At 42.8% G+C, this 25,781-nt stretch overlaps 1 protein-coding gene across 3 annotated transcripts; it reads left to right on the top strand.

Moving 5' to 3' along the window:
• The first annotated feature begins 4,982 nt into the window (after positions 1-4,982).
• On the top strand, positions 4,983-21,242 carry LOC139759738 (uncharacterized). 3 transcript variants are annotated; one of them, XM_071682151.1, is made up of 10 exons: positions 4,983-5,050; positions 5,981-6,129; positions 6,332-6,499; positions 7,040-7,149; positions 7,582-7,738; positions 8,959-9,081; positions 10,237-10,301; positions 10,687-10,813; positions 11,209-11,328; positions 21,057-21,242. In XM_071682151.1, exons 2-10 carry the CDS (start codon positions 5,982-5,984, stop codon positions 21,116-21,118), a joined length of 1,080 nt encoding a protein of 359 aa, XP_071538252.1. In that variant the 5' UTR covers positions 4,983-5,050; position 5,981; the 3' UTR covers positions 21,119-21,242. The 3 variants fall into 3 exon arrangements, with proteins under 3 accessions (XP_071538252.1, XP_071538250.1, XP_071538251.1); XM_071682149.1 differs by lacking the exon at positions 21,057-21,242 and adding an exon at positions 12,034-12,810; XM_071682150.1 differs by lacking the exons at positions 4,983-5,050; positions 21,057-21,242 and adding exons at positions 5,753-5,860; positions 12,034-12,811.
• The last annotated feature ends 4,539 nt before the right edge of the window (positions 21,243-25,781 follow it).

Below are 25,781 nucleotides of genomic sequence, written 5' to 3'. Positions count from 1 at the left end.
TTCTACCCAGTCTCTCATTCTCCATATCCTGTCTTCACAGTAAAGTTATACTTGTGAATAGGTTATGCACCAGGTCCATCTGCTGTTGCTGTTAGACTATTGATTTTTCCCTGGGTATTTTGTGATAACCTGCCATCGTTGATTAATCCATGTCACTTGCTTGTAGAGAGTAAGAAAGAATTATTGTATCATTCTTCAACATTAGGAATAATATAGACATGGTAAGTCGAGAGGCTGGAGCTCAGGTTTATCCTTACTATTGTTTTGATAACAAAAAATGAAGAGATTCATGTCACTAATGATGGGATGCATCACATAATCATGTTTATATTCCCTTATGACTTTCCTGTAAACATTTCCTCCAGGCATATAAATCCTGCAAGATATATATATATATATATATATATATATATATATATATATATATATATATATATATATATATATTACATACTACTCCCCATTTCCCGCGTTAGCGAGGTAGCGTTAAGAACAGAGGACTAGGCCTTTGAGGGAATATCCTCACCTGGCCTCCTTCTCTGTTCCCTCTTTTGGAAAAAAAAGGAGAGAGAGAGAGAGAGAGGGGAGGATTTCTAGCCGCCCGCTCCCTCCCCTTTTGGTCGCCCTCTACGACACGCAGGGAATACGTGGGAAGTGTTCTTTCTCCCCTATCCCCAGGGATATATATATATATATATATATATATATATATATATATATATATATATATATATATATATATATATATTGAAAAGGATCACAATTTTACGCGTGATCAAGATATTCCTATGAGTCCACGGGGAAAATGAAACACGAAAAGTTCCCAAGAGCACTTTCGTGTAATAATCACATCATCAGGGGAGACACAAGAGAGAAATATAAGTCAGTTGATATACATCGAAGAGACGAAGCTAGGATGCCATTTGGTAAACATGTAATTGTCCAAGACAGACAACAAGCGTTCATAAACTTATCATTTTACAAATTTTATCAACAATAAAGTTATCTAATTTGTATAGACCATCACTGATATTAAGATTATAATTCTTTGTGTATCTAATAATAGATGATTCTATGATATTTCTCGTGGTGATAGAGTTAATAACTGAGATGGTGTTACTCCCGTCAATACAATGATCATAGTTTTTAACGTGATTGAACAAGGCATTTGATTCTTGTCCCGTTTTTATACTATATTTATGTTGCTTAAGTCTAACAGAAAGATCCTTACCAGTCTGCACAACATAAAATTTGTCACAATTTCCACATGGCACTTTATAGATGCATCCAGGAGAATTTTCTGGTGAATTCCTGATTAAGATATTCTTTATGGTATTATTGTTGCTGAAGGCAACATTTACATTAAAGGATTTAAGCAACATGGGAAGTAAAGTAAAATTGTTATTAAAAGGGAGAACCAAAAGATTCTTGGTGTCAATGGGAGGTTTGGGCTCAACTCTATAGAATGATTTTTTTGCTAACTTAAGGGATTTATCAATGAAAGACCTAGGGTACTTTAACTTAGATCCAATGGAATATATCTTCTCAAACTCATCATCAATATTTTTTTTCTATCTGTTTTCCGTTAGGGCGTTGGTGGAGGAAGTGAAGAATGGGGAGAGAGCCTTTGCTTAGCTGTCTTTCTTTTCTGCTTGTGAGGAGACTGCATTTTTCCTTGAGTAGTAGTGTTAAGACCAGACCACCACGCTTGGACCTTGGGTCTGTGCAGTTGGTCTGTGTATCTCCTGTAGAGACCTAACCAGTCCTATTTGCAGAGTCGACGATGGTTCCCTCACTGTTCTCCAGTGATGAAGATTAGCTCTCTGTCATCACTTATAAACCTTTGGCGCGCGTTGAAATGACCTTAAAGACCTAAGATTACCTAAACCATCTTTAAAAACTCCCGAGACAGTCCTCTCATATCACTATGCCCTCAACGCCGTCAAAAACTACGCTTCCCAGAATTATCTCACAGGCTTAAGAAACGTGCACGTCTCCTGTGTTATTTACATGTGCTTGCCGTCTGGCTGAGGGTGGTATGTTCTGCAAGCCTGCCTCCGCTGGAATGATAATGCAACGGTGAGTGCAGTTGCATGGTGAGCCTGGTGGTGTGAATTCTTGAAACTGCCGCGTTAGTTTCTGAATTGTATGTTTTCTTCTGCTGAACTCTCGAGTGCATGTTGGGTGCATGTGTGTTTGTGTGTGTCTCTGTGTTGACATTATGTATGTTCGTGCATGGTTGTATATGTGGTCACCCTGCTGTCCTTGGGAACTTCTAAGCCCGTTTTCTCGAGAATCACTCTCACTAGAGCTGCTAGTCTGGTCTAGGGTGTGTTTGTTCATAAGAGAAATTATATGGAGACAAATATGATATAAAGGCTGCGTGCGAATATACCATAATCCTTACAAGACTTCAATCATTCTTTCCACAACGATGATTTTTCGACATTTCCAGGGAGTCTGTCTGCATCATGCGGCTCATATATATCGAAGGTGATCACAACTTCCAGGTCACTGTTAACCCATCACCAACAATAACTGAAGGAAAGACCATTAAATAAACAAATCCATCTGGTGCCATGTGTTGCATGGCCATCCATATCTTCTTGTGTTGCTCCGCCGCCGACCAGGACGCTCAAGGTTAACAGGGTGACCAAGGCTCAGGCCAACGTTCACATTGTATCTTTTTTCTCAAACTTTTGACTAGCCAACATGCTTCCTTGAAGGGCTTTATGAACCACGTACGTGCGCCCCTGATGGGCTTTTGAAAGCACGTACATGCGCCCCTTATGGGTTTTAATGATGACATACATGCGCCCCAGGTAGGCTTTATGAACCACGTACATGCGCCCCTGATGGGCTTAGAACCTCACTACGAGAAATGTATAAATGATAGTGACATCATTGTGGTGGTAGAGAAGCAGTTATTATGAACAAGCAGTACAGTAAACTGTTGTGCGATTGTCTCAATAATCTACTTTTCACCCGAGATAACCTCGAGTAGGGTCATGCCTATGTCTGTGCCATGACAGTATATTTTTTTTTTCATACTATTCGCCATTTCCCGCGATAGCGAGGTAGCGTTAAGAACAGAGGACTGGGCCTTTGAGGGAATATTCTCACCTGGCCCCCTTCTCCGTTCCTTCCTTTGGAAAATTAAAAAAAAAGGAAAAAAAAAAAAACCGAGAGGGGAGGATTTCCAGCCCCCCCGCTCCCTTCCCTTTTAGTCGCCTTCTACGACACGCAGGGAATACGTGGGAAGTATTCTTTCTCCCCTATCCCCAGGGACAGTATATATATATATATATATATATATATATATATATATATATATATATATATATATATATATATATATATATATATATATATATATCTTGTTGCAGGATCCTCCACTTTCTGATTCGTGATGCGTTCCAGCTCACTGGGCCCTACCTAGCCCGTTTTCTTCTATAACATTATGCGGAAATGTAAATGATACCGACATTTTGTCTCACGTAAACCTGCAGCAAAGCGTTCTGTGTTACCTGTTATAAGCTGTCTGAGCACCATCTTCAGGTCGTAGGTAAGAGGTCAAAAGTCAACGTTTACAAGAGTAACGTTACCACTATCACTAATGACAACTTGGTTGTACATGATGGCTTTCAAATAATCTTCTCAGACGTCTTGGTTGAAGAATTCTGTAATCGTGTTGATCCTGGCCAGTTTGCAACGATGTTAATTATTTTGTACTTGGCATCAAAAACTACCTGTGTGTGTTTATACTGTGGTAATTTTTCCTATTTACATGTTGTTCTTCATTCACTGAATGTGCCACTATTCTTACATAAGTGCCATCTATAGCACCCACAACACCAGGAAAGCCCGCAATATGCATAAATTCTTCTCGTTTTGTTTGTATCTCCCTAGCATCTGTGGGAAACATAATGAAACGCCGGACAATTTCCCGAGGTTTCTCAAATTTGTCGTCTGCTAAGCAGCTCTCAGAAACATGATTAGCAAAATTCTTTAAGTTAAGTAAAATTCTTTAGGGTTAAGGATACTTAAGCATTCTAAGAAGTTTTCTGCATACGGCCCCTGGGTCCACAGGTCCAGTGTGGTGACGTATGTATGTATGTAGGTGTAGGGTGACCGCAGCACGACAGAGGCCTGTTGTGTGGCGTCCTCGATATAGAGGTTGCATCTTGGGCGTCAGGCGTCATGTGATGTGATAAATTGATATTGTAACGGTGGAGAGATAACTGGTGTCCACAACACAGTTATGAAGGTGAAATCGCAGTCCAGTTGTTCATTCGATTTTATTTAACATGTAATTTTTCTATACATGCAGCACTACGTATATATTATCCCTGGGGATAGGGGAGAAAGAATACTTCCCTAGTATTCCCTGCGTGTCGTAAAAGGTGACTAAAAGGGGATGGAGCGGGGCGCTGGAAGTCCTCCTTTCCAGTTTTTACTTTTCCAAAAGAAGGAACCGAGAAGGGGGCCAAGTAAGGATTTTTCCCTCTTAGGCTCAGTCCTCTGTTTTTAACGTTACCTCACTATAAACATATATATATATATATATATATATATATATATATATATATATATATATATATATATATATATATATATATATAGTGTATGTGTGTACATTAGCTATCATATTCAGCATGTGTGACATACTATACGGAAGACCTTAGCTAAGGCTATTATATCCATCAACAAGACACACATTGTATCATCACACAAGCGTTTCAACGTCTTCCTGTAAGACTTGCGGCACACAACACAGTATATGGCGTGCCTGTGCTATATTCACACACGCGGAAATTACAGCCACCCTCCCGCCCGCCCTTTCTTTATTAGCTTAACTTTTGTGTCGTCAATACGACAATTATGACCTCCCCACCCCACCCACCTGAGTGCTTGACAAGTACCGCTGGGTATATGTGTATATATAAGCCACCAACAGAGCCACCAACGGTTAGTATTGCAGACTGACAGTATAGCCAGCCCGGTCCTCGCCAGAGATCAACCACGACCTCGAAACAACCCGAGTCTAGAGGTTAGCTTCCTACCGCTGCAGGATTGCCTGTACAACACAGACACTGGCCATATTGTTTTGTGCTTCCATACTATGATGTCTCTTTTGTACATAAAGGATCGTGGCTCCACAGACTTGCACTTGTTCCATAAACGTTCCAGTTATATATTGGAGGACGAGTTAGGTAGACGAACTGGAACCACGCCACATGACCACTAGTCACGTATTGTGGCAAGCGTAAGAGCTCTGGCATGGGTATCTAAATACATGGTGTGGTGGCTTGAATCTCTTGTCCCTCAGTCGGCCCACAGACACTACTACTTTTCGTACTTCCCTTAAACTCTGATGAATATGTGTAGATAACCCGGGGAACGTCTCTAGGTTCATCAAACTCGCACTGACTCGCTCTGAACCGGAATTCTTGAAAAAAAAAAATGCACAAGGCTTTAATAGATACTAAATCTGGGATATATATATATATATATATATATATATATATATATATATATATATATATATATATATATATATATATATATATATATTGCTTCAAGTAGTAAAACTTTCAAGACGACATCTATGTGTTTTTATGTATACTTGTAAATAATTGATAAAGGCTGACGATGATATGTTTAGCTGACGATGATATGTTTGAAGTTTTTAGTGATATGGAAGATCGATAAATGATAGCCATTATCTCAAGTACATGCGAGGTGAGAGCGAGAGGTGCAGTTCTAAGCGTGTATTATCTCGCAGTGAACTAAGCTCACATTTTTCTTCTAGACTGTAATAATCAATTCATAATGTGCAACATAAGCCAAGGGCATCAAGGTAAATCTGAGGCGTCCACAGAAGTAGGTATTTAGATAGTATCTTTTAAGTCTTCATCGGTGGAAGTCAACACAATCTATGCTCTCAGAAAATCAAATTCTATGATCTGATTCCCTGCAGGATGAGATCGAGCAGCAAGATTACCAGTGTCATGGTGGCCATGGTGGTGTTAGTGGCGGTAGCACCATACTCCAGTATGGCCTCGCCAACAGCACTAGGACGTGCAGTCGAGGGTGATGCTTATCTCCCAGACCAACGCGACGCAAAATGTAAGTCCTGTTGTGGTTTACTTCGTTATCTCTTAGCCAAGCCATTGATCTTTTGACCTTACATTTTATGAAATAGGCAAACACTTGATTCATCAGTACAGCCCATAATGAGAGATACGGCCTGGTGGTGCTCATCCTTTTTCTTAACAGACCACTTGATTAACATACAGAAGCCAACTAAGCTTTCGTTTTCTTCTCACAGTCATAAACCTGCAGTTCCTGCCCTTCGTGACGGTGAAGGTCCAGCCTACCACCTGTACTTCTAAGAGTGACAACTCGAGTGGGACCTGCACCTCGAGGGGCGAGTGCACCAGCAAGGGCGGCCGGGCCGACGGCTCCTGCGCCAACGGGTTTGCAGTGTGTTGCGTGTGTGAGTCTTGACGGCCTTACGTAAAGAATCATTTTTGTATAACAAAACTCGCTGGTAGGCTAGAGTTATTCTGATATGTCATTTAGGGAATTTTACCAGACCCATTAATGACATCGAGACAAAATGTGATATTATCCTAGATTGTTAAGAAGACGGTAGCGACCGAATTGTGCATACCTAAGATAACACTCAGTCAAATCTTATACCCAAGCTTGGCCTGCGGTTGAGTGTGGAAGGTGCCAGCAGTGTGTTGTGTAGTTAATGTCATGAATGATACTTATCACATCACATATTCCATGACAACTTATGTAGAGGCATTCAAAATGCCAGACACATATTGTTGAGTTACACATACATTCACTCCATAACACTCCATTGCACCCACCAAGACACACTCGCATACTTTAAAGACCCTAAGATGAAGTCCTCTCAATTATGAAATCCCTTCAAAGACTTGCAACACCTTCAGGCCACAAACATGTATTCCTCGTACCGTCTACCAGCCTGAAACAAAGTGACCTTGCCGTGTTATGTCCTCAGATGAAAAGAGATGCGGTAGCATTGTGGTCCAGAATAACACATATCTGCTCAACGATGCTTATCCTGATACCTTCATGGACATCGACAACTGCCAGTACACCATTGAGAAGGTAGGCCGCCATTCCGCCTTGGATTGACAGTATTACAATGCTTTTACAACTCTTCCTGGATCGTTTATATGTAGGATCGTTAGTACAAGTCGCGTGGGAACAGGCGCGTTGGAATGTTTACTTGCAAATAGCTATGATGGCAGTAAGAACTCTCGTTGTAGCGCATATGTAGGTGCTACGGTAGGCTCCTTGAAAATAGCTTGTTTCGTTGACATAACTCGAGATATGTCTAGGTATGCTGTTACTCAGCTAAGTAGATTACCGTACATATAGCTCTAATTACCCCAGTATCCATCTAAGTTACCCTGGTAACATAAACATTGACAGTAGCTGGCAGGTGTTTAACAGATTGAATTGTGGCGAGGTTCTCGCATCATTCCCCTTCCACTGCCTACGTACTTCATCACAAGTGGCTACTCTTTGTTCTCTCAGATCAACAGCGGCGTGTGTCAGGTGCGGCTGGACTTCCTGAACATGCGGCTGCAGGGGCCAGACAACACAAGTCAGTGCTCCCACGACACCTTCACCTTCGTGGGCACAGCTGGTGCTAATCCCACCGTCATCTGCGGCGATAATAGTGGCCAACACAGTAGGTTCCTCCCGCTGTAGACTTGACCTCATGTATGTAGGTTCCTCCCGCTGTAGACTTGACCTCATGTATGTAGGTTCCTCCCTCTGTAGACTTGACCTCATGTATGTAGGTTCCTCCCGCTGTAGACTTGACCTCATGTATGTAGGTTCCTCCCGCTGTAGACTTGACCTCATGTATGTAGGTTCCTCCCGCTGTAGACTTGACCTCATGTATGTAGGTTCCTCCCGCTGTAGACTTGACCTCATGTATGTAGGTTCCTCCCGCTGTAGACTTGACCTCATGTATGGAAGCGTACTAGTTTGCATCCATGATGACACAGAGACCCGACACATGATGTAAACAGGCAGGAGTAAAGAGTTGCTCTTAATTTTGATATGTCAGCAGCTGACGTAGCTTGTGCTCCGATCTTGCTAGGCAGAGATATCCTCTTCTCGTTACCCCATAGTGAACTTTGGACATATGGCAGTTTCTTGAATGTTGAGTAGGAGGTGGACAAAGTGTATTTCACCGATAATACTTTATTTTATTTCATGATTCCGAGACTCATTTGTACAGGTACTTTGTATTTGGTTTATATTTGATATATATATATTTTGTTGCACCTTAACACATTACAAGATCTCTACATATGATTGTGGGTATTTGTATAGCTTGCTGAGATACTGGTATACCTTGGCTAGTGGCTGGTAGTGACTGATTCTTGTACTTGTTGTTAGTCAGTGTAGTATGAAACCCACTTAGTCACCATTTAGCTGTCAGCAGTGTGGGCATGGTGATACAGCGATGTAAACTTGCTGAGGCTGTCAGGAATCTCCAGCTTTGAAAACATATTCAGGATTTCATTTTAGAAAAATAGAATCTTTTTTGGTTATATGGAACCTAAGCAGACATGTATTTTACAGTGACTATTAACTCCTTGAACACCTACGATCCTTTCGGTATGATGAACTTGCCTAGGACCAGACACTTCAGGGTTAGGTTAAATGCTGTGTCAGGTGGTTTGATTAGCGGGAATGATATGATTCTGAGGTCGGTAATTGCTGCTGGTCCTGTGGAAAGGGCGGTAGCATTTTTTTCTTTCCCTTTCACACAACAAGTCACACGCGTGGGTAAGCCCAGGTATATTCCCTTCCCTCACGCTCAGCCAGCCACACGCCTAACCCCGCTGGTGAGGTGGTTTATCCTGAGTCATGTAGAAATGTTTATCACCCGGCCAGTGTACCTTGACTTGGCCGGCGGGACTGGGGCGGCCAGGATCAACATCGCAACTACCACCAACACTTTCAGCCGCTCCTGGAGGATCAAGGTGACCCAGATCCCCTGCATCTCTGACAGCAGAGGTAAGACGTCCACTACCTAAATTAATGTCTCTCTTGTTCTTAAGTTTCATTTTTTCCCGTCAGTTTTCTTATCTTCTTGTATGATGCAGAGGTAATGCCCAATCAAGAAGCCTGTATTGGGCGGATGTTTAAGCTTAGTATATTAATGCCTCATGGTATGGTGTTGAAGACCAGGATAGGAGGGCAGTTATGTAAGTGCCTGTTCGGTAATTAAGATGAGAATGTGTTTCGTCGGTGTCGTGAGAGTGTCGTATTGGAAGCTTTGTAAGTACGCGTTGTGCAGTGAGACTTTATTATCAATATTATCTTTTTTTATTCAGTGGTTGATCGTTTGTTATGATGTGGTCTGGATGTTGCAAAGAAATAAATGTTTTTGGTTAGGTCACCCGTGCTTGCTCTGTGTGGGAGCAGCTAGGCTAGGTTTGCTTTTCCTAGGATGGATGGGTTGGCAGGTGAGAGTGTAGGATTGATCGAATAGATTGTTTGTACAGGATGGTTGCTAATGGATTCTTCGTGTTCAGCTTTGACACTAGTAAGTACTGTGAGGGTAGAGTGTATTTGTGGATTGCTCGTTGATATGTGTGATGTGGGACAAATGTCATTTCTATGGCGTATGTGATGTCTTTGTGCTTTGGATAAATGTGTATCGTAGATGATGCCTTTGTGATGTGGGTGTAAATTTATGTCGTATGTGATGTCTGGTAGGTGTTTTGCGTTGGATTTCATGTCTGTTAGGATGAAGGAAGATTTCGGTGGGGATGCAAACGTTTTCTTCTGAGCAAACCATTGTTGTAGTGAGGTCAAGTAATATTTGTTTTGTTGTGTAGTGTCATTATGCTGTCATGCAGTTGTTAGGTCGCCTGCACGAGAGGACGTGTTTGTTTGGGCGTTCACTTGCACTGTATATATATATATATATATATATATATATATATATATATATATATATATATATATATATATATATATATATGTGTGTGTGTGTGTGTGTGTGTGTGTGTGTGTGTGTGTGTGTGTGTGTGTGTGTGTACTTACCTTTATTATGCTTGTTAATGTTACTGAGGTATCAGTACTATTGGCCAGAGTGTTGTTATGATTGCCTAACGTTACCCCAGCTGGTCTGACCTGAATTCCTCCTTCCCCCGCTCCCCGCAGCTCCACCTCACTGCCTCCAGTACTACACGCAGTACTCCGGCACCATCAACTCCTTCAACTACCAGGTACGTCATCATCTTGCTCCTCTGACCTCAGTCGCCGTCTTTGCTCGTCTGAACTCTTTGGCCATGTTTTTCACCTTGTCCAGTCGCCCTCTGCTGGCTTCTTAATACATTTTCTTCTAATTTAAGTTGAATTTCCTTAGCTTCCCCTCTGCCTGTGTCCTGTGACGCATGCTGCCATCTTGGTACTCTCACGTCTGTCATCTTACCAGCGCCATGTTGATCCTCCACCTTAACCTGGAGTTATAACTGACCATATGTCTGAGAAGCCTTCCACACACCATGATAGGTCACCCTCCACCCACCCACCCAGCTGGTACCCCTACCTCAACCACCGCCCAGCTGGTATCCGACCTTACCCACCAAGCAGCTGATACTCTGCCGACAGGAGACAGCTGGCGTGCAGCAGCTGGCGGGGCAGCAGTATACGACCTGCATCAGGACGCGGGAAGGATTCTGCGGCATCAAGTACACAGCCGACCACTTTTCTCTCAGTGGCAACGCTACGGAACCAGGTAACTGCAGGGGTGGACTGGCAATGGGGTTTAGTGTACCTGGGGACCACTTAATGCACGTGTAGGTGGTCTCACTGTGCACGTGAACGATCTCCAGCACATGGAGATGGCCCCCATTGTACATGGGGAAGACCCATTTGTACATTTTGATGAGCTTGATCACTCGTGCTGACTACTACATACATAAACGTAGGTACGTCCGTCAGAACCATCTTGTCAGTCAAGATGGTTCATGCACGTCAGTATGTCTCAGATTCGCAGAAGAAGCTTCGCTGTAGTCCCTCTAACTATAAGTGACTTACTCACCCGTCAGCACAGACTCGTGTGCGGAGGGAGGGAGCGTGACGTACATGGGTGCTAGCGTGTGACAGTCTTCGTTCCTTCTCTTCCTGCAGTGGCCGCCTCTGGTGATGCCAACTGTCAGTTCGACTTCGTCATGATCCCCGTCGTGGGCAAGGACGGCACCGTGGCCCTGCCCGACCGCTTCTGCGGCAGCAAGTTCGTCGAGCTGACTAGTAAGTGGTTACGTGGGCGACGTCCCGAACCTTCACTACAGTAGGAAATGTTAGGCAAACATGTCAGTGGTGAGGCCAGCAAGACCACTCTCTCTCTCTCTCTCTCTCTCTCTCTCTCTCTCTCTCTCTCTCTCTCTCTCTCTCTCTCTCTCTCTCTCTCTCTCTCTCTCTCCTGTGCATGATGGTACCATCCTGGAGGATGACGTTCTGCTGTGGCCTTCAACCTGATTCTAACGGGCAGGGGGGGGGGGGTGTTATAGTGAAGGCCAGACCAGAGCAAGTAGTTGCTTCCGGCTCCAGAGCTTAAGGTCAGGTCAGGTCAGTGTGTTGGATGAGGCCACCACAGCCAGGCTAAGGTTCTCGAGCCAGTGAGCCACATGCTGGAGCAACGTTAGTTCAGTATGTTAACAAAGTTATAACTCAGTATCGAACATTATGAAGCTCATTCACTAACGCTTTATATGTTCGTGAGGTAATTTCTCTTTCCTTCTCTTTAGAGAACAACCCCACCTGCCCTGCTACTGGCCGGTAGTGCCACCTGCCTGCCCCTGTGTGTGGGTGTGTATGTGTGTGTGTGGGTGTGTGTGTGTGTGTGTGTGTGTGTGTGTGTGTGGTGTGTGTGTGTGTGTGTGTGTGTGTGTGTGACATGTTGATACTTTCCTGGTGAGGCAGCATTCAGTAGGTGTTGATGTGGTTCCCTTTCAGCCTACTCCAAGCCGTTCGAGATTCGGGTGGTGACTGAAGGAACCGAACCCAGTACAGACATAAACAACCGCGGCTTCTCCCTCCGCTACACCCAGATCCCCTGCTAACCTGCCTGCTTCCCTCCCACCCGCTCCTGCTGCACGCCGCCTTCCCTCGTGCACACAGTGTAGGCTCACCCATGACAGACTACGCCTGCTTCACCTGCTGTAGACTAGATCTGCTTTTCTTGTTGTATCATGCCTGCTTTTCCTGCTGAAGGCTATGCCTGCATCACCTGCTGAAGGCTATGCCTGCATCACCTGCTGAAGGCTATGCCTGCATCACCTGCTGAAGGCTATGCCTGCATCACCTGCTGAAGGCTATGACTGCATCACCTGCTGAAGGCTATGACTGCATCACCTGCTGAAGGATATGCCTGCATCACCTCCTGTACACATTGCCTGCTTCCCGTGCTGTCGGCTATACCTGCTTTTCTTGCCGAGTCATGCCTGCTTCACCTGCTGAAGGCTATTCCTGCTTCTGCTGCTGTAAGCTGTTCCTACCTCCCAAGTAAGCGGACGTGGTACCAACCCTCCAACTGAGCGGACGTGGTACCAACCCTCCAACTGAGCGGACTTGGTACCAACCCTCCAACTGAGCGGACGTGGTGCCAACCCTCCAACTGAGCGGACGTGGTGCCAACCCTCCAACTGAGCGGACGTGGTGCCAACCCTCCAACTGAGCGGACGTGGTGCCAACCCCCCAACTGAGCGGACGTGGTGCCAACCTTCCAACTGAGTGACGTGGTGCCAACCCTCCAACTGAGCGGACGTGGTGCCAACCCTCCAACTGAGTGGACGTGGTGCCAACCCTCCAACTGAGCGGACGCGGTGCCAACCCTCCAACTGAGCGGACGTGGTGCCAACCCTCCAACTGAGTGGACGTGGTGCCAACCCTCCAACTGAGCGGACGTGGTGCCAACCCTCCAACTGAGTGGACGTGGTGCCAACCCTCCAACTGAGCGGACGTGGTGCCAACCCTCCAACTGAGCGGACGTGGTGCCAACCCTCCAACTGAGCGGACGTGGTGCCAACCCTCCAACTGAGTGGACGTGGTGCCAACCCTCCAACTGAGCGGACGTGGTGCCAACCCTCCAACTGAGTGGACGTGGTGCCAACCCTCCAACTGAGCGGACGTGGTGCCAACCCTCCAACTGAGCGGACGTGGTGCCAACCCTCCAACTGAGCGGACGTGGTGCCAACCCTCCAACTGAGCGGACGTGGTGCCAACCCTCCAACTGAGCGGACGTGGTGCCAACCCTCCAACTGAGTGGACGTGGTGCCAACCCTCCAACTGAGCGGACGTGGTGCCAACCCTCCAACTGAGTGGACGTGGTGCCAACCCTCCAACTGAGCGGACGTGGTGCCAACCCTCCAACTGAGCGGACGTGGTGCCAACCCTCCAACTGAGTGGACGTGGTGCCAACCCTCCAACTGAGCGGACGTGGTGCCAACCCTCCAACTGAGTGGACGTGGTGCCAACCCTCCAACTGAGCGGACGTGGTGCCAACCCTCCAACTGAGCGGACGTGGTGCCAACCCTCCAACTGAGCGGACGTGGTGCCAACCCTCCAACTGAGTGGACGTGGTGCCAACCCTCCAACTGAGCGGACGTGGTGCCAACCCTCCAACTGAGTGGACGTGGTGCCAACCCTCCAACTGAGTGGACGTGGTGCCAACCCTCCAACTGAGCGGACGTGGTGCCAACCCTCCAACTGAGCGGACGTGGTGCCAACCCTCCAACTGAGTGGACGTGGTGCCAACCCTCCAACTGAGCGGACGTGGTGCCAACCCTCCAACTGAGTGGACGTGGTGCCAACCCTCCAACTGAGTGGACGTGGTGCAAAGTGTTTATTTACCTGTTTCTGAAACACATGACTCATGGTGATCAAGAGGAAAGGTTTAGTTGAACCAGCGGGTCCCGGGGAAGACAGGTGTAGTTGAACCAGTGGGTCATGGGGAAGACAGGTGTAGTTGAACCAGCGGGTCATGGGGAAGACAGGTGTAGTTGAACCAGCGGGTCCTGGGGAAGACAGGTGTAGTTGAACCAGCGGGTCCTGGGGAAGACAGGTGTAGTTGAACCAGCGGGTCATGGGGAAGACAGGTGTAGTTGAACCAGCGGGTCATGGGGAAGACAGGTGTAGTTGAACCAGCGGGTCATGGGGAAGACAGGTGTAGTTGAACCAGCGGGTCATGGGGAAGACAGGTGTAGTTGAACCAGTGGGTCATGGGGAAGACAGGTGTAGTTGAACCAGCAGGTCCTGGAGAAGACAGGTGTAGTTGAACCAGCGGGTCCTGGGGAAGACAGGTGTAGTTGAACCAGCGGTGTACAGAGAGGCAAAAAGAAGAGGAAAAAATAGTCCATCTGGTGATTCCTGGGTAAAGCGAAGATATGATGAAACCAATGGTTCATGAGGAGGAAAATCCTAGTTACCATCTGGGAAGACAAGTTGGGTGGAAGCGTTCAGTTATGGTGTGGAGACCACAAGACTGGCCTCACTGAACATGAGCATGTGTGAGTAACATGTATCACCAGAGGAAGTGGCGACCCCTTGTGGGCTGCTGGCGACCACATGATCATGCCAGTGTGCAACACGCATCATCATGACTCATGTATGAACGCACCATACGACTACCGCTCATACATTATGGGGACACAGGCAGCCTGGCACATATAGGGAGCGCTTCTGTGAATTCTTATGTTGAGAACAAGGGGTTTCAGGGTAACGAGACGTACCATGTTATGGCGCAGTGTGAGCGGCCTGGTACACATGTAACTTCACACTGCAGGCTCCGTCTGGCCTGGCCTTGTGAAAGAACACACCCCGGTGGTGGCTTCATGTACCCTTATGTCGTCACATGTGTTAATAAGACTGTTAACATCCCAGTCTTTGGCTCAGTTTACCCTGCTTCTTCTTGTCATAAGTAAAGAAAATAACATATTTTCATTATGTGGATTATTTCATTTCCTTCGTTGAATTTCAGAGTTGCGGAACCATCAGAACTAAAGATAATGGTCGTCCCCCTTTGTTCGCTACTAACATTTTCAGCCAATCACTGCTTCTCCATCTTTAATCTTAGCCAATGAGCGATTTCGCAGTCTTCAGGTGCTGTACTCTCAGCCAATCAGGAATTACTAGACACGTTTTCCTTTTGATTATCTTATCACTTGCAAGATAAACATGACTCAGTACGTCCTCTGTAGGTTGTATGTCTGATCACAATCAACAACTCAAACTTTAGTACATAATGGTTGTGTTGACGGTTTGGTCAACAGATGCTTGCGTCACGACCTTGTAGGCTGCTCCTACTGCACAAGGTTACACCAGCAGTAAGGTCACATCATCAATAAGGTCACACCAGCAGTAAGGTCACAACATCAATAAGGTCACACCAGCAATAAGGTCGCACCAGCAGTAAGGTCACATCATCAATAAGGTCACACCAGGAGTAAGGTCACATCATCAATAAGGTCACACCAGCAGTAAGGTCACATCATCAGTAAGGTCACACCAGGAGTAAGGTCACATCATCAATAAGGTCACAACATCAGTAAGGTCACACCAGCAGTAAGGTCACAGCATTAGTGTCCATTTCTGGCCTAGCTACAACCAGCGTTAGGTAATCTTGCTTGTATCATATTACCCAATCCTTCTCTTACCACTTTCACCCGTTACCGCTCCTGTTGCCCCTCACCCGTTACCATTCCTGTTGCCCCTCACCCGTTACCGCTCCTATTGCCCCTCACTCGTTACCCGTTTGAAGCGTACGTGCCCTGGCCCTACCACAGTAGCTGAGGTACCACTTTAGTTATCTCGAGAGGATATCGCGTCTCAATCCGTCGGTTTTGTTGTGACTTTGGCTTCCTCTCGCTACTTGTAAGGTATTTTCACCCTTATATCGTGTGAGAACACAGCTGTTCTGCTCCTCCATAACCTGTGTGTTTGAGCCCTGCTTTAGTTGCTCTCATCTCTGGCATCTCAGGACGCAGGGGGTCAGTACGTTATGTAGGGAATTCATGTGTTAACCACATGGGAGGTAAATCATGTGTTAACCATATGGGAGGTAACTCATGTGTTAACCACATGGGCGTAACTCATGTGTTAACCATATGGGAGGTAACTTATGTGTTAACCACATGGGAGGTAACTCATGTGTTAACCATATGGGAGGTAACTCATGTGTTAACCATATGGGAGGTAACTCATGTGTTAACCATATGGGAGGTAACTCATGTGTTAACCACACGGGATGTAACTCATGTGTTAACCACATGGGGGGTAACTCATGTGTTAACCACATGGGAGGTAACTCATGTGTTAACCACATGGGAGGTAACTCATGCCAGTTATCAGCCACTTAAAGCGCGATGGTTAGGCCCTCAGGGTGGGATGGCCTGGCTTTTGACTTGACTGTCCAGTGTCAGGTCAAAGGTTATGTTATCGTGCTCAAGGGTCGTACCGTCATGGTCATGTAGTTGATGACTGGTGGGAGACATGTCTTATTTTCTGTCCATTTTATAAAACGTGTAATAAAGCAACCAGAAAATGTTAGGCTGTGGTTAAGTAATGGTCTGCTCCTGTAAACCTTCTCTAGTGATTCTGGTCACGCTACTCTCTGCCATAAACATCTGCCATGTAATGTTGACGTTTAAACACGCACCTTCCGCAACACATACTGCCACTGTGTACTGCATGGCTGGCCTGTATATACTACATGGCACAACGCTGGCCTGTATACATTCATACAAATAAAAATAGAATGACATCAAACTTATCTGTTATACGTAGGCAGTTGGAGGCGTGAGGATTGTATGTATGTTGCACACAACATATTGGTTGGTCTAGATGTTATTGTTGTATCAGTGGCTATACCAGCTGCTTTCAAAATACTGTTAAAGATAAGGTTATTTTTTGGTGCTGGATTTGTGTTTTCTGGCAGGATATCCTGGGGAGAAGGTCTTGTGTAGTGACCACTCCTCATCCTAGCCAACATGACTCCTGGTATTGCCTCGTTCCATTCCTTCTTAACTTTTGTTTCCTCCGTTTTCTTCTGCCATTCCTTATACTTTCTTATAGTGTGAGTGACATTAACCCATACATAAGAGGATCGTCGCAATAAAATTTAACCCAACATAGATTCAGCTCACACGCCTAGATGTAGATTCAGCTCACACGCCTAGCTGTAAATCCAGCTCACCCTTAGCTGTAGATTCAGCTCAGACGCCTAGCTGACACTATGGGAAGATGCCTCACGAGTCAGTAAGGTACAGCGTCAGGGACAAATTGGTATATACAGCGTTCATTTGAGTCTCGTTCCGCCAGCTTACCTACTGCCTCCTTCCCTTGGAATAGTCTTCCCAGAAGTACCAGAATCCCCCCTGAGAGCGGCGCGTCTGGGGTACGGTGTCGGGATCATGCCAGCGAGGAGGTAGGAGAAGGTACCAACCAGCCTTGTATCAGGGCAACCCGGAAGAGTGCAGAGCAGAATTTGCAATTAGTAGGAGACTTATGTTATCCCAGCTGATGATCAAATGAAAAATGATGATACACATTAAAGCTCTTTAACATAGAAGATGGAAAGGTTAAGCAATGATCTACTAAAAGTATTCAAAATCATGAAAGGCTTCGATGATCTCGATGTAACGAGTTACGATAGATTCTCGTCTTAGTAATAGATATCGTGTGGTGGGCAAACATTTTACCTGGATTAAGGCGAAGTACTTTTTCTTCACCTTGATTGTCAACATATATAGAATGATTTACAGTTAGATTAACAGAAAGCATTACCAGAGGTACGTTGAAGCATAGACCTGATATTTCGCTTCACTCCACGACCAAGTATTTGCTCCTCCATATCTCCACGATGAATGCACACGTCTTCCTCTGAAAAAAAAAAATGTCTCGGCTCCTGCTACATCAATGCCTGAGTTGTTCTTTTCCAGTTTCTAAAACAGCTTTGTTAGAACCTAGTGGTCTGTTGCTGTTTGTTAGAACCTAGTGGTCTGTTGCTGTTTGTTAGAACCTAGTGGTCTGTTGCTGATTGTTAGAACCTAGTGGTCTGTTGCTGTTTGTTAGAACCTAGTGGTCTGTTGCTGTTTGTTAGAACCTAGTGGTCTGTTGCTGTTTGAACTCACTTTTATAGTGGCTTCTGAGCATCTAAAGATTCTTACACCTACCCACCCCACCCATTTGAAAAAACAATCCAGACCCTTACTAAGCTGATCCGTAGCTCCTGTTCATATAAAGTCGTAGTACGTGATGAGCGTGCATCATTTTCCTCCCTCAGTACGTCGATATTAGAGTGTAATATGAAGCAGGAAATCCAGACTGAGCTGAGAGGCCAGCAAGTAGCTGGCCCCTGTGATAACACAGCTGGCTCAGTCAGGGTCAGACTGCTCCGTCCTCTCTTCTAACTCTGTATTTGTTGCTCTGGTCCTCCCGGTATTCAGTGCCAAGCTTGGATCACCACAGTTATATACTGGATTTACTGTTGTCATCGTTTGTAGTTGATATGGTAATTCTTACTGTTCGTATCTCGTTACTACTGGTCTCACCTTATTGAAATAGCTGATCTTAGGTCTTCCTCTACTGTTGTTACCCTCAAGATTTTATCTAGTTCTACTGTTTTAGGATCTTGTTCTGGAGTGCTCTGATTTTCTACTCCTTTCATAATCGTCACGTTTACCATTAATTTTCTTATATATATATATATATATATATATATATATATATATATATATATATATATATATATATATATATATATATATATATATATATATACTTTCTTTACTGTTTTAATCGTGTTTACTACTTCTGTTGTACTGGTTATTACAGTGTTTGTGTCTATCTTCCTCACTTTTGTGTAGAGGATATCTTGTTTGTTGTTTGTCTCTCCCTGTGTTTGCTGTTGCTTCTTACACGTGTGTTGTTGCTCCTTGATTCTGCCCTCTTTATTATTGTTACTTATTGTTTACACTATCCCTTCCTTCTGCTTATTTACACTTTAAATATCGTCACAGCCTCTACCATATTTACTTCAACTGTTTTATTTTCATGTATACTATCCTTCTTATCTTTATTGTGTATTGTTCTTCTTTGTTTACTACCGTTCTTTGCATTCATGTGTTAACTATAATTCTTATATTTCTTTTTACTACAGTTTTATCGGTTATACTTCTAATACAGTATTGCTCTTCTCTGCGAATCTTTCTCATTTACATCAAAGGTTCAATCATGGAAAGAATGGCTATTCCTCACTGAACTCAGGACCTGAATGAAAAAATGGAACTACAAGAATTTTAATGTTAAATGTAACCGAATAGACAGACGGTGACTGTAAGATTATCGGGTCGAGATGTACGTCGAGATGGGGCAGTGAGGAAAGGATGACTAAGGAGTGTTCAAGTCAGAAGTGGAGGGAACAAGGAAGAGGGGCATACCAAGGACGAGGTATAAGGTTAGGAATGACAGATACTATGAAGGCTTGGGGCTTGTAGATGCAAGAGGGTGCGGGGCGTACAAGGGATAGAGCGATGTGGTTTACTGAACGGAAGTGGAATGATGGAACTTAGCTGTTACATAATGTTATATCACGGAGTCAGAGGAAAAAGTGTCGCTCCGAATTTCCTTCGTACAATTTCACATTAACAATAGGTACACCAAACGTACGTTGCCTAGACTAAAAGATCATTTTGCTGTCATTTCAGTTAATTGCACTATGGTCATGAATCATGTCCTGGAAGGTAACACATTACTCACGATAGTATTGTGTTTCTATTCTGCACATATACAAGGAGTCCTCCCATTCCTCCTAAGGATACTAATGACCATTTTTTCGCAATATGTCGTACCCAGCAACCTCATCATTCTCAGGACTTTTTTTCATTCCTTTATAGAAATAGATGTACAGATGACATATCCTTCAGGAAATTCCAAATTTGTATTAGTAATACAGTCAAACGAAAGTGTATCGTCTGCTAGAAACATTGTGAACTAACACTTGTCATTGTTTGTTGGCTACTGCCATATTGACGTACAACAGCTTGCAACAGTGAGGCTCATAGACTAGTTGACTCCCATAGTGTCACATTGGTGGTGGCCATCCAGTGTCACACTGGTGGTGGCCATCCACGGTGTCACACTGGTAGTGGCCATCCACGGTGTCACACTGGTGGTGGCCATCCATGGTGTCACACTGGTGGTGGCCATCCACGGTGTCACGTTGGTGGTGGCCAACCAAAAGACGTGACCTGGATGCTGCCATGGTAGGAGGAGGCGTAAAGACTGTGGAAAGACGCCAGACCTGTAGGGTGATGTGATGGTATGCAGGCAGTCGACTGTGGTTAGTTGTAGGGAGAGAGAGAGAATGGTGCACCAGAGACTGGCTAGTGATGCGCCAGAGGAATTGCCTTAGGGGGTATGGTCACCAAGAGAACGGCATTAGCTAGGCATGTGGTTGTACTTGTGAAATTAATGGAAGACGAGTATTGTTAGTGAAATTAGTGGTAGTCAAAACAACAATATTTTAGAATAAAGTTCGTATATGAACAACAGCAGCTGTCGTAACGGTGGTGACATGTGTCGTCATGTGTCGCAACACAGCACCTCAATAGTCAGGTGGGAACAATGTAATGTATGATGTTTCATGTCTTGGGATTACTAAAATCATCGATTTTATTTTGTAAAGCACCAGAGATTTGGTTATCCGCAGTATACAAGGAGACTTAAAACTTAAGAATATCATTGATTTATCATTTTTATGCAAATAATAAGATTTAGCTTTATCAAACTGAGGGGCATTTTGATACTAGGAATAATCTGACACATTATAGATATACCCACAAGATATACTCGTTTTGTTATTTTAGGCAAGTTATCACAGGCCATGAATCTGTTATTAACCTTTTCTATTTTTTCCTTAATTTATTTACAGGACACACCTTCACGACTTTTAAATTAACATATCTTCATCTGTTCCACAGATATATATGTTTTACATCATCCATATAATCAAGATCCTCCATGCTTTGATGAAACCATATGAAATTTGCCTTATCTACCGTGTCGTCAGTTCATAATGGTATATAATATGGATCCTTAACTGATCTGATCATAAGGCAAGGCAAGCCAGGAAGTCACCATTGCACGTGCCCTTTGCGGCTGCTCGTGGGAAGGTATAGTGACAGCCTTCATTTTATCGATAGTTCTAAGAAAGATAAGATAAAGATGTACCATAATAGAGGTGGGGGGAAGTAACTGTAGAAATAATTTTGGAAGCGTTTGTAAAGTAGGTAGTGACAACTTGGTGGTAATCATGGTCAGAAAGTTGGCTTGGATGTAATGGAGGTGCAAAGTATGTGTAGGTGGAGTAATGTAAGTGTAGACAGGGGCTACCAAGGGGAACAGGGGCGTATCTAGGGGAAATATCGCCTATTGCAAGCACTGAAATTGTGCCCCTGGCTTGATTAAAAACGTACATATATGAAAATATATAGTGTAATAATAAACTGTTGAAGAGTTAGGCCAAACTTAAATTTATATAAACTCTTAAAGACTTATTTGATCAAAATTATAACGTAGAAGCGGTAATGCAAGTGATAGTAGCAAGATGTTACTATAGTTGAAAAGTAGGCGAGTTTCTTTTTTATCTCAAAACCAAATCGTTAAGAATGTCAATCAGGTAGCATGTCAAAAAACCAAACCTGTTGAGTGGCGCCCCCGTTCATGTGGCGCCCAGGGCACCTGCCATGCCCATGCACTATTACCTTCAATTTTTGGTATTTTTCTCAGAAAATACATTTTCTTTTAAAAACTCATTATAAGAAGTATTTTTCATGCTGAATACAAATCTAGTGTTGAAATAACGTTTAGTCGTCTTAATGATACTCAATCAAGCTGTTAAATGATGATTATTAAAATATTTTCTGCTTTGCATCATATTAACTGGGTATGTATCGGTAAGTGAGAGCATTATGATATATTTTCCATGATTATTTCAAGTATAGAAGTGTTTAGATATCTTGGCTTTCAATTTAGAAACAAAAAGTTTTTGGAGCTAAAAAATACCTTCAATTTTTGGCATTTTTCTCAGAATAATAGATTTACTTTAAAAACTCATTATAAGAAGTATTTTTCATGTTGAATACAAATCTGATGTTAAAATTACGTTTAGTCCTCCTAGCTGCTAAATGAAAACAATTTTAAAATATCTATGTTCCTTTGCATCGTACTTACTGAATATGTATCGGTGACTGAGATCATTATGATATATTCTCAATGGTTATTTCAAGTATGGAAGTGTTTCAATATCTTATCTTTCAATTTTGAAACAAACAGTTTTTTGATAAAAAGTTTTTGGTATTTTTCTCTGAAAAATAGATTTCCTTTAAAAACTCATTATGAGAAGTATTTTTCATGCTGAATACAAATCTGATGTTAAAATAACGTTTAGTCTTATTATTGACACTCAATTAAGTTGTTAAATGAGGTCAATTTTAAAATATTTCTGTTCCTTTGCATCGTATTTACCGAGTATGTACCGGTGACTGAGAGCACTATATCCCATGATTACCTCAAGTATAGAAGTGTTTGAATATCTTATATTTCAAAACGTTTTTAGAGCTAGAAATTACCCTTAAATATTACCTTCATTTTTTGGTATTTTTCTCAAAATTAGATTTCCTTTAGGAACTTATTATAAGTATATTTCATGCTGAATGCAAATCTGGTGTTAGAATGACGTTTAGTTGTCTTCATGACAGTTAATTAAGCTGTTAAGTGAAGTCAATTCAAAGAGATCTTTTGTTCCCTTGCATGGTATTTACTGAGTACATATCGGTAAGTGAGAGCATTATGATATATTTTCCATGATTATTTTAAATGTAGAAGTGTTTGAATATCTTATCTTTAGACTTTGAAACAAGAAGTTTTTTGGGCTAAAAAATACCTTCAATTTTTGGTATTTTTCTCAGAAAAATAGATTTCCTTTAAAAACCTATCATAAGAAGAATTTTTCATGGATACAAATATTGTGTTGAAATATCGTTTAATCGTCTTAAAGACTCAATTAAGGTGTTAAATGAAATTGATTTTAAAGTGTCTTGTGATCTTTTGCATCTTATTTACTCGGTATGTACCGGTAACTGAGAGCACTATATCTTCCATGATTATTTCAAGTATAGAAGTATTTGAATATCTTATCTTTCAATTTTGAAACAAAAAGTTTTTTGGGAGCTAAGAGATACCCTGAACTGTTACCTTCAATTTTTGGTATTTTTCTGAGAAAAAAAGGTTTCCTTTAAAAACTCATCATAAAGTATTTTTCATGCTGAATACATATATGGTTTTAAAATAACGTTTAGTCCTCTTAATGACAATTAAGCTGTTAAATGAAGTAAATTGTAAAATATTTTTGCTCCATTGCATCGTATCTAATGAATATTGGTTAATGAGAGCATTATGATATGTTTTCCATAATCATTTTAAATATAGAAGTGTTTGAATATCTTATCTTTCACTTTTGAAACAAAAAGTATTTTCAGCTGAAAAATATCCCTAATTCTCAGGGGAAATATAGGCTATAGCAAGCACTAAAATTGCGCTCCTGGCTTGATTAAAACTGTGCATACAGTGGATGCATAGAAATATAAATACAGTGTAATTATAAACTGTTGAAAAGTTAGACCAAACTTAAATTAATATAAACTCTTAAAACCATATCTGATCAACATTGTAACGTAGAAGCGGTAATGCAATTGATATTAGCAAAATATTACTATAGTTGGAAAGTATGCTAGTTTCTTTTTTTGATCTCAAAACTAAAACGTTAAAAATGTCAATCAGGTAGCATATGTCAAAATATAAACCTGTTGAGTGGCGCCCCCCTTCAAGTGGCGCCCAGGGAACCTGACCTACTTGCCATACTCTAGATATACCACTGAAGGGGAAGAAGAAGGCAATGACGAAGGGAGCTGGTTGCATTGGAAATGACATTGACGACTTGCTGTTAATTTGGGGTAGAAAAAGTAAGGGTAATGATACAATAGAGATGTGGCGGTATAAGCAACGGTGTTGCCCTCACCCAAGCACACTTGGAGATCCTCCGAGGCAGCGAGCACGTCCGTAGATAGAGCGCCAAGAGAAATGGTCGCTGATGTTGTTGTTGGACGAACAAAACTATATGAGTTCTTCACTCCATGCAGAAATATATGTAACTTTCTTTTCTTCTCTCTGTCGTGATTTAATTGTGTTTTTGTGATTTTTTAAATTAGATTTGAATACAAATAACAAGACATATTAAAGTGGAATATCTCTTTCTTTAATTCAAAGGAAATGCTTTTGTTGTATTGAGATCGTTAGTAACTGCTTTTTAAGCGAACCAAACACCGAGAAGGCTCGTCTCCCAAGAACGTGGTTTATCGTGAGTTTAGCCAATATTACCTTAATCCTAAATTGAGTGGTCAGAAAGATTCAATGATAAAGATAGACAAAACAGGGGCAGAGGAAACTGTTTCATGCCGGGCAGCCTGTACTGCCATCTTCACCAAAGAAACCTAATTATGCTTAGTAGCTGAAGGGAAAATGACAGTATTTATTGCTGCGCACACCGTTACAATTAAGATCTGCATCTCATGGTGTTTCTTATGATTGCTGATAAGGTGCTGAAGAGTCGCAGTTCTAGCAGAGATGAGATATTATCATTTTGTTCATAATGCAGGTGGATTTCATGGCTTGTGTTTTGCTGTTTGTCACTGGTGCCGTGTTAGTTGGAAGTTGATTCTGAACGTAGATAGGGGGATGTTCCTCCTAGGATATTCTTTTTAATAGAGGTCTTTTTCTGAGAAGGGACAAGAGGTATATTAAAAATATAAAAGTTCCGAGTGTTGAATGGTTGCGAGGCTTGGGGTATAGTAATGCAAAGAATGGATTGGGGGGAAACTAAATGTTGAGAGCAGTATTTGGTGTAAGGTGGTTTGAATAAGTGAGTAATAAAAGAGTAAGAGAGAAGTGTGAGAATAAGGAGAATATGGTAGAGAGCTGAAAATGGAGTGTTGAAATGGTTTGGACATACGGAAAGAATGATTGAGGAAAGGTTAACAAAGACGATATATATGTCTGAAGTGGAGGGGACAAGGAGAATGGAAAGACCAAATTGGAGATATAAGGTGTGAAAAAGATTTTGAGTAACTGGGCCTGAACATGCAGGAGGGTGAAAAGCATGCAGTGATAGAGTAAATCAGAATGACAGGTATACAAGGGAGTATGTGCTGTCAGTGGACTGAATCAGGTCAGACGAAGTAACCAGGGGAAACCACGGGCAGGTCTGTGAGTCCTGGTTGTGGATAGGGGGTTGTGGTTTTGGTTCATTGCAGATGACAGCTAGAGAATGGATGTCAGTGGAAATAGCCTTTCTTTGCTCTTGGCATTACCTTCTTGATGTGGCAAGTGTCAAACAAGTATGAAGAATATATGTATGTTTCTTTTTTCCATACTTGATTGCCATTCCTAGCATCAGTGAAGTAGCACCAGGCAACAAATGAAGAAAGATACATCTGCTTACATTCAGCCATATGTACAAACATGCACCTATATATATATATATATATATATATATATATATATATATATTTTTTTTTTTTTTCTTTTTGCCGCAGTCTCCCGCGTTTGCGAGGTAGCGCAAGGAAACAGACGAAAGAAATGGCCCAACC

The sequence above is a fragment of the Panulirus ornatus genome, chromosome 34, assembly GCF_036320965.1.
Source record: "Panulirus ornatus isolate Po-2019 chromosome 34, ASM3632096v1, whole genome shotgun sequence".
Lineage (NCBI taxonomy): Eukaryota > Metazoa > Arthropoda > Malacostraca > Decapoda > Palinuridae > Panulirus > Panulirus ornatus.
The sequence above is the reverse complement of the archived record's forward strand: the minus strand, read 5'-3'. Positions and strand labels throughout refer to the sequence as shown.

Coding starts and splice junctions, on each gene's coding strand:
- LOC139759738 (XM_071682150.1), top strand. CDS start 5,982: ATGAGATCGAGCAGCAAGATTACCAGTGTCATGGTGGCCATGGTGGTG. Junction 6,500..7,039: donor GTTTGCAGTGTGTTGCGTGT/GTGAGTCTTGAC, acceptor TTATGTCCTCAG/ATGAAAAGAGATGCGGTAGC. Junction 10,302..10,686: donor TCAACTCCTTCAACTACCAG/GTACGTCATCAT, acceptor CTCTGCCGACAG/GAGACAGCTGGCGTGCAGCA.